The 9,285-nt window shown below is 56.5% G+C and overlaps 1 protein-coding gene across 1 annotated transcript; it reads right to left on the reverse strand.

The window, feature by feature from the left end:
* Positions 1 to 271: 271 nt before the first annotated feature.
* FBXW5 (F-box and WD repeat domain containing 5) lies at positions 272 to 6,983 on the reverse strand (the record flags this gene model as incomplete). Its single annotated transcript, XM_010154264.1, has 5 exons — positions 272 to 423; positions 3,103 to 3,583; positions 4,909 to 5,057; positions 6,022 to 6,196; positions 6,826 to 6,983. Coding segments are annotated over 5 exons (1,115 nt in total), but the record flags the coding sequence as incomplete, so codon positions are not given.
* Positions 6,984 to 9,285: the final 2,302 nt, after the last annotated feature.

Consider the following 9,285-nt stretch of genomic DNA (forward strand, 5'->3'; position numbering starts at 1 on the left):
GTGGGAACATGGCCCATCAGTGCAGGCAGCTCCTTCACTCTCACAGGGCCCCTTGCCTGATCCTGTGCTGACCAGGGCTCAGCACGGAGGGAGGAAAGCCTGCCCAGGGAGAAGCTCAGGCTGTACACAAGCCATTGCTATGAGAACATAAATGGGATGTGAAAGAGCGGGGCAGCCTGTGCAGGCTCCCTGCTCCATCCACTACAGTCGTTTCTTCTCCCGTTCACCCCCAGAGCCCCATGGCTGCTGCTGCCCCTGCCACCCTGCACACTCACCTGTGGTCTGGGGAGAGGCCCATGCCAATGATGTGCCCGTGGATGTCGATGACGTGATCCAGTGAATCAAAGAACTCATCTGAGCGCCTCTCCTCCCCAAGCACCGGCCCAGCAGTTGTCATCTGATGGGGCAGGATCCTTTTGATCCCTGGGGACAGAAACAGAATGAGGCGGCTCTGCAGGCAGCTGCCAGCAGGGCTGGTGAAAGTCCCAAGGCTTCAAGAAGGGGCTTCCCTTAGTGCTGCTAAGAAAGGAGAATCAGCTTGCTGGCCGAGGACCAGGACAGGGCTGCTGTCCCTGCCAGGCTCCTTCGAGCTTGCCAAGCGGGGCTTTTGGCCAGGACCCTGCCCCTAAGTGACACCCTGGTACATTCACCCCAGCCAGGGAGAAGCCCAGCACCTGGCTGGGGCAGCCACACCTCGCTCCCAGCCCAGACTGCAGCGTGCTCTGGGGCACACGGATGCTGCGCTGGTCTGGGAGATGCTCTGGTTGCAGAAAGGTTTTGCTCCTAAATGAATCCTTGGGCTGTGCCCATTTCCTGCAATATCTGCTCTGGAGAAGGCCCAGCAGACACACGGGCTGTGGCAGGGTTTTCCCCCGGACACCGATAAGCGCGGGGGGTGTCATCCCCAGAAAGATTCAAAAACAGCAGTTTAAACCCAAACTGGGCTCAAGTGATTTATAGCTTTTGAACTTCCTGACTAAGGGAGACAGGTGCTATGGGTCAAGCCCCTTCCAGCCCTAGACAGAGGTCCCAAACAGACACCATCCACAACAGCTCCCTGGAGGACTCATAAGGCCTCAGCCCTTGGGCACACATGGGCTTAATCCTCAGCAGGTCCAAGAGGAGCTGGGAGATGGCTCATCCCATCGCCGCTCCAAGGGACTCGCTGCCGAACACCCTTGATTCTAGCCCTCTCCTGCAGATCAGCCAGGTCGGGGTGACACCACACTGCACCTCAAGCCCAAGGCCCTTCGCACACCTCTGCAGCCCAAGGGCCTTCAGCGCCGAACCATCGCTCTTCTACCCCACCAGCACCAATCACCAGCCTCCTCATCCTCCTTTCCGCAGCGCTACCTGCTGTGGAACCACTTCCAGCTCCGCTACGCGGCCCCCACGCACACAAGCCAGCAGAAAAGGAGGCTCTGCCCGTGACTCCACCAGCACAAGGAGCCAGGAGCTCGGAGGAAACTCCTGCGCAAGCGCTTGCGTGCTGCACGTCAGGCAAGGCCGCGCCGGTGCCCGGCAGCCTGGGGACGAGCACGGGAGAGCTCTTCCAGGTACCAGCTCCCCGGGGGCAGACAGTAGACACACAAAGGCTGGTTTGACGCACAAACACAAGTTTGCTGTGACTCATGGCTAGGAGAGGAGCTGAGCCACCCTCTGTCCCTCTGAACAGCCAGTCTGTGCCGTGGGGGCTGGCTGCTAGCCAGGGAGTCACCGGAGCTCAAAAGGCACCAACACCCACAGCCCCAGGAGGCTACGCTGGAAAGCCAAAGGCAGGTGCTGCCTCCGCACCACGCTCTGCCTTCACTCGCTGCAGGCCCCGGCCCGCGAGGCGCCGTTGTTCAGCCCAGCAGCTGCAGGGCTGCCAGGACAGACCAACCCCGCACGTCCGGGGGCAGCCAACGGCCCCCATCCGTCTGGGGACCCAGATGCAGGCAGGAGCACAGAGCAGAGCTACACCCAGTCCAGGTCACACTCCTAATGTCGGTGGGCAAAGACCAAGTGACTCTTCTCCAAGTTGCCTACAGCTTTTGGGAACTGCCTTTCCCTGCCCTACTGGGTTGTACTGGTACAGGACCAGGTAACAGATAGAAGAGCTGCAGCAGGAAAGCAAGGCTGTAATTGTGCAAGCAGCAGGAGGAACTGAAACTGTCTGGCTTTAGAGATGCCTGGCTTCTTGCCTAGCAGCACCTCTCCTTCCCTCCCCACATTCCTACTGATCTGTCTGGTCCTTTCCAAACTCCTCTGCTAGTTTTAGGGGCTTTTGGAGAAGCAGCCAAACTACCTGCTTCTGCTCACCACTGCACCCACTTCCTGTAAATTCAGGCCCTACTAGTCCCAGTGCCTCAGCAAGAGCCCCAGGTAAGCAAGGGAAGGCCTAACCCAGAAGAAGGTCACCGGCGACCCCACTGCCCGGCCTGTGCTGCAGCTTGTCCCTCGTGCCCCGCTGAGCCCCAGCAAGCTGCCTGGCACCAGCCCACCACGGGAACAACCACTGGGGCAGCGATGCCTCTTCAGTACAACGGAGGTGCCCAGGTGTCTCGCCGAGCTCGAAAGGCCTCGTGGTGCAGGGTGAGCACACCCGGGCAGGGGGAGGCAGGCAAGGCACAGGGACACGCAGGGCTCCGTCTCGCAGGTTGAGGGGCGCTGCGCAAGCAACATGTGAACCCACAGCTGCTCAAGCTAGTCACCTGCCCTCCCCACCCCCACGAGCGGAGAGGACTGAGGCCCCTCCACACGTCAGGGCAGTCACTGCCCTTCACATCCACCCACTTGCGTGCGACTCGTGGCTGCTGTCGTTAGTCAGGAGTTCCTTCTTGATCTTCTGCTCAGCCCTTGCCACGACTGTCTTGTCTGGCCACGTGTCAAGCCTGGTAGCGACAAAACAACCCTCAGGCAAGCGCATGCAGGGTGGAACCCCCTTCAGTGACTGGGGCATCTCAAAAGCCTCCCATATGGAGAATCCAGCAGCCTGAGCAAAACTGCAACTCACCACAAGCAGGCAGCGAGTAAAATCTTTTCCAGAGTCAAACGCAGAGCGCAGCTGCAGCCCGCACCCCCAGGGATGCTGGAGCGCCCCAGCTCAGACCACAGCCTTACCTATCTGGTGCGGGGAGTAGGTGAGGCATCCTGTAGTGAAGATTAAGTATTTTGTCTTGCTGTTGCTGTCTGTGGAGAGCAGGTTCAGCTCAGGAGGTTTAGTTCTGTTGCGTACAAACAGCTCGGCCACCTTTGTCTCCAGCTCTGTCTCGGTCATGGCGGGCCTCACGCAGCCCTCCATGATATCATCAAAGAACTGCTGCAGCCCGTCCTCTGCTGGCACACCCCCTTCATCTGGCAATTCCTGTACTGCTGGCTCCGGAGTCTGCTTGGGCTTGGCTGCCTCTTCCTCGCTGTCGCTACCAAGATCAAAGACTGGGCAGGTGGAGGAAGCTGCTAGCTGCTCCTCGTAGTCCAGGAGCAGGTCCGGAGAATCGTACCGGCTGCAGTCAGCCACCATCACGGTCCGGATAGTGCTGGCGTTCAGGTTCTGGATTTTGAACAGTCTCTTCACCACATTCACGTTCTCGGACTCGATGCCCTGCAGGCAGAAGGGAGCAGTAACCACCTCACCGGAAGGTCACCCCTACGCTCAAACCAAGAGCCCAGGCCTCGAGCCCACAGAGCAGACTCCAGCTGCACACCGACCTCTCTTCTCGCTGCTGCATGGAGAACTGACCAGGAGAGCTGGCCCAAGAGCTGCGCAGCACTGCTGCACTCCTTCCCACCCTGGAGCGGGCACACCGAGCAAAAAGCTCCTGCAGGCAGACCACAGCCAAACTGGGGAACACGGAGGGTGGGCAGCCTGGCTGCCATGCCACGCCCCAAGGAAGCAGCTGGCTCTGCTCAGGGCTTGATGGGAATTTCAGGAACAGGCCTCTGGGATAAACACAGGCAGAGTGTGAAGTGCCATCCCCCTGGCCTTCAAGCAGCAGAGGCAGAGCATCTCTGCACTCCGGGAGCTTGCCCGCACCCCTCAGCAGGCCCAGCCTGGTTCCCTGCTCCCAGACACAAGCAACAGGTCTCTTCCTGCCCAACTGCTCTGGCAGCTGTGGCCACACTTCCACACACCGTCAAAGAGGGCAAGGTCCTTCCTCACCTCTTGGAGAGGGATGTGCTGACACTACAGATGTGGTTACGGAAGGGTCTCTGCTACCAGAGGATTTCACCCAGGGCCAGCATCAACCGTTCACGTTACCAAATGCAGAACACCAGGATGTGCAGTTGTGACGACGGGACAAAGGCAAAAGCACGGAAGAAGAACACGCCCGAGCAGCACAAGCAGCAGAGAATGAACAGCAGCAAACAGGCAGCCTAAGGCCAACACACACCGATCTCCTGGTCTCATCACAGCACAAGAGGCAGCACCTGGCCCACAGAGATGCCCACAAGGACAGGCAGGGCTCAGCTCAGCCTCTGAGCTGCCTCCAGCTCCCGGGAACCACACACTGAGCTGCCCAGTGGGAGAACATTGTGCAGACACATGCGAGACTACAGCCATGCCAGGCCCAGCTTCATTCCACCGTGGACCTCAGTAACCCTGCTGTGGTCCAGCCGCTCTCCCAAGGAGCAACACATGCTCCAGGGCAGCGCAGTCACCTCCTCATCCCAACGAATGGTGCAGGAGCTAATGGAATCCGAGGGCAGAGTTAGAATAACGCAGTGGGTACCACAACAGCCAACGCGGAGAAACCTAACACAAGGGTTGCCTCAAGCTCAACTCCCAGAGGGCAAGTCAGAGGAGACAAACAAGGAGGACAGGGAGATTGGGCCATTCTTCCCTGCTCACACCTCCTCCGCAGCTTTCCTCCCCCAGGAGCCAGGAGGAAGCTGTGCTGCCTGTGGAGCTGGAACACAGGCACTCACCTGGAAAGCGTTGTTCAGCCACAGCACGGAACAGGAGGTTATACGCCCAATCCGATGCAGATTGCCAGAGATCAAGTTGGTTTCATTCAGCCAGCAGCCAAACACATCATAGGGTTTATTCCTCACCCTGGAGAGCAGAGTGAAGTTCTCTGGAAGGGAAGGGAAACACAAGTGTGAGGCGATGGCTCCGTCAAGGGCTCTGAAGAAAGAGACAGTGGCAGAAGAGTGGGAAATGGATTCGAGTCTCCGCAGCAGAGGTGCTGATGCAGCACCTCCACCACAGGCTGAGCGGATGCTGCACAACCACCACCCAGTTCCAGACGCTACTATGGAGACAGATTATTCCTAGTGGAAGGTATCCCTGCCCACAGCAGGGGGGTTGGGACTGGGTGATCTTTAAGGTCCCTTCCAACCCAAACCATTCTGTGATTCTATGATTATTTCTCTCCTCGACAGAGATGTGTGGGCAGAGCATGCATAAAGGAAACCCAAATAAAAGGGCAGCCAGGTGGAGCCAGACCAGAGAGCAACCTAGCCTCACAGCCTTGCCCCAGCACGGCCCAGGGCAGGCACCCCAAGGACAAGAACAAGGACACTTGTTCACTCCCACCCCCGGGGCTCAGGGCCGTCCTCAACAAGACAGCTGTGCACGCAGCAGCACTCCCTGGTTTTTGGCAAGTGGGGCTGTAGCTCAGACATGAGAGTGAACACCACTGGCATTAGCAGGTTTTGCAGAACTGCAGCAGAGGAGGCGAAGCAGACCCGAACGCACCTCAAAGCCAGGCGAGACCTCCGGGTGGGACTAGCACCACTTGGGTCAGGAACAGTGGCTTCAGTGCAACAGGTAACACACAAGACTCTTGCCTCACCCAGACCGTGGCTTAGAACAGAAGTTACGTGCCCCGCCGCGTTTAGGTGATGACGTGGCAACCTGAGCAGAGCTAAGGCTGTCCGAAAGGTTTACCCTACAAAGCTGCAACCAGCAGCCCTTTGCAGACAGAAGGCAGGACAAGCAGAGGTCAAGGCCACTGCACGCCTGAGGAGGAAGGGAACCCAGCACCCACCATGTCACACCTCCCAGGAAGGCCCAGTGAAGTCGAGGGCAGTATTTACCCATGCTGATTACAGCAATCTCTCCTGAGGAGGAGTTGTGAGGCCCCACAAAAACACCTGACACCAGGAGGAGGGAGTCGTCAGCATTGAACTGAGAAAACTGCGTGTAGCTCCAGTTGTACGGCCTCATGTTGGAGCTGTGCTGCAGGGAGATGTCCAGCTCATTGCTCCAGATCTACAGACAGACAGACAAACAGTCAGGAAGCTGCTGAGAAGCCAGAGACTGATTCCACTTTACCTGTTCTGCCGGCAGTCACCAGAACAAGGAAGAACCAACAGTGTAGACCCTATTTAACTGCCTCCAAGTCCTGATTTCCCTGTCAGTTCCCTGACAGAAAATGGCCAACAGCTTTAGAGTGGCTAAATGCAGGACTGCTTCTCCATCAGCCAGTGGAGAAGGTGTTCAGGCAGGGAATGGTACTGTCACAGCTGGATTTTTCAGCATGTTCAGAGAGATTTCTCCTAAGACAACCACTCATGCGAGACAACTTCTGCAGTGGACCATTAACAGACAACAGTCTGTTAGACCCACAGCACAACAGGACTGATTTGCAGCTAGACAGCAACCAGAGCCAGACAGACACCTCTGCCACCTTCACGCAGGCTGGAGCTGGAATCCACAGCCCTCAAGGCTACATCTGCACGAGTCATTAGTTCCGTGGCTTTAGAACAACTCAACATCTGCAGGAACTGGCCTAAGCCCAAGAACACCTGGTCAAACCTCTACCCACCACAGACTTCCCGAGGGCTCAGCCCCACTGAATCAAAGCTGGAAGGGTTGGGCAGGGGAGGCTGCGGCCTTACCTTGACAGTGCAGTCCTTGGAGCATGATGCAAACAAACAGCCAGAGTGGGAGAAGCTGAGGTGCAAAACCTGGTCATTGTGTTCCTTCAGGGCCTGCACTTCCACACAAGGGATTGTGTCGTAGAGCCTCTGGAACTCGTCATACCAGGAGATGGCAGCTGTAATACACGGGCAGGGACGTAGGACAGGAACATGAGCGGAGGGGAGTGACAGAGCTGAGCTAAACAGGGCAGCAGAATCAGTCTTGACTGTTGGTAGTGATGCCAGGAGCTTTGCTGTGCCACCATCCCTACAGCCTCAGCCATGCTAGCAAGGTTCAACGTTTTTCTCAGGAGCTTCCCCAATCCCACACACTGAAAACCTTCTCCTCCAAGTAAACACACAACTCCACACCATACCACTACTTTATAAACCAGCACAGCCACTGAAAGAAACATCCAGGGCAGAGCTGTTAGCTAACAAAAACCTTGCTCAGGACAAACCAGCTGCCAGAACTGCAGACGTGCTCCAGCACAACGCAGACAGATCTATCGTGATGAGAGGGAAGCTGCTCCTCAGGGTACCAGGCTCTGCTCTGATCATCTTTATCTTCTCTAATGCAGAATTAAGAAGGTTCCACAAAGGGTATGAGATCAGTAAAAAAAGGTGTCCGTGAGATAAGAGAAAACAAAGAGAAGAACAGGAGCTGGGTGCAGCGTGCCAGGGCAGAAGAGGATCCCAGCAGAAGCCTGGAACATGCTCACAGAAATCACGCTGAGGGCCAATAAAGAGACAAAGAGTATTTTTAACGAAGTGCCTGGTAAGGCGGCCTACAGACTTCTTGCAGCAGCAAATCCTGAGGAAGCAAAGAGGATTAGACATGTATATGGATAAGGGCCAATTTCCCTAGTTACACTGAACAGGACTGAAGGTTTCTTTTGGAACTCACTGTAGCCTAGGAGGCACCTGCTCCTGCAGGCAGGGAGCAGCTCACTACCAGGACATCCCACCACTGCTCGTGAGGTTGGGAGCTTCATCTCCTTCTGAGCTCCCTGTTCCAGCACATCTAGCTGGGAAGCAGTCTGGACAGATCCCATCTGGCCAAGCAACCCCAACATTTCCTCTTACAAGACCTGGATAATATTCCCCATGGAGCTGCCCAGGGCAGGCTGGTTAGCAGGGGGTTTCCCCAGGCTCCTGCCTCAGCCCCTTCCTGGGCCTGCAGCAACCCTCACAGCTCCAGAAGCACAGTCTGGGAGGTGCCTGAATTACTGAGTTACACTGCCTGCTCAACCCCCAACTAGTGCTAAAGAACTGGGCTGGCAGCTTATTAACTGCAGGAGGCTGGAAGTGAACAAGCCTGGTCAAAGAGCCTCAGGTAATGTCCTCAACCTCATGGAGCTCCAGGGTCTGCACAAGTGAAATCACACAGCCCGAGTTGTCCCACCCACATCTCATCTCTTCTGGGAGCCCTTTGACACTGGTGTTCCCCACCGCAGGCTGACAGGCTCACGCCGCTTGATCCTCAGTGTTTCTTCCTGTCCTTCTGTAGCAACTGCAACTCAAGAGCAAGAAACCAGTTCCCTCCACCATGGGCAGAGCTGGGAGCCCTGGGCAGATCCTCAGGGCAGAGGATGAAGCACAGCAGTCCCAGACCTCTGCAGCTGGAACAGCGTTGGGTTACCCTTTCACACTGCACCAAACTGCTTCCAGCACCTGATACTCAGACCGGCTCTACCTAGGAAAGGCCCTGCCATGTCTAGTTGATGCTGACTATTAATGGGTCATTTTCCTACTGCAAACCAAGGCCAAGATCAAGTCCAACCTGCCCTCATAAAGTGGCTCAGCTGCCTTAGCATTTGCCCGCTGTAAAATTAAATTGCTGCACACCCACCTCCCTCTCCAGACAGCAGGCACACACATCCTCCCTCCACAGCCAAGCTGCAGCTGCTGCCTACGTCTTACGGAAATAGTTCAATCAGGTAATGTGCACTTGCAGCTCTTCCTAGTCCGGATGAGGAAGGGACAGAGCCTGAAGCAGAGGCTTGCTGTGAGGTCCTGATCAGGAAAAGCCAGCAGTGATTATCATGGAATCCAACTGGGCTGTGATGTAGCAGCACAGTGAGTCACTGCGTCTCCTCAGGATCTCCCTCAGCAGCAGCAGTGCCCAGACAAGCTGTGCAGAATCTACCAGAGAGCACCTGCCTACAAAGAGCTCATAAAACACCTTTCTGTGAAAGAAAGGGACAGTCAGAGCATCTTCAACCCTGTGACACCCCTTTCTGAAGGGTCTGGGCAGCTCCAGAGCCCTTCATGTGCACATGACCACCCAAGCTGGTAGACTGCTAACCAGCTCCATACAGTTTGGTGGCTCCATCGATCACCGTTGACACCAGAGGACAGAGGGCTTGAGCAGCAGAGGGGGAGATTTTCCATCTGGGCTCACGGCAGGCAGGTTTGAGGTGCCACCATCCAGCTCCC

Source organism: Eurypyga helias, unplaced genomic scaffold (assembly GCF_000690775.1).
Source record: "Eurypyga helias isolate BGI_N326 unplaced genomic scaffold, ASM69077v1 Scaffold49896, whole genome shotgun sequence".
In the NCBI taxonomy this organism is placed as follows: Eukaryota; Metazoa; Chordata; class Aves; order Eurypygiformes; family Eurypygidae; genus Eurypyga; species Eurypyga helias.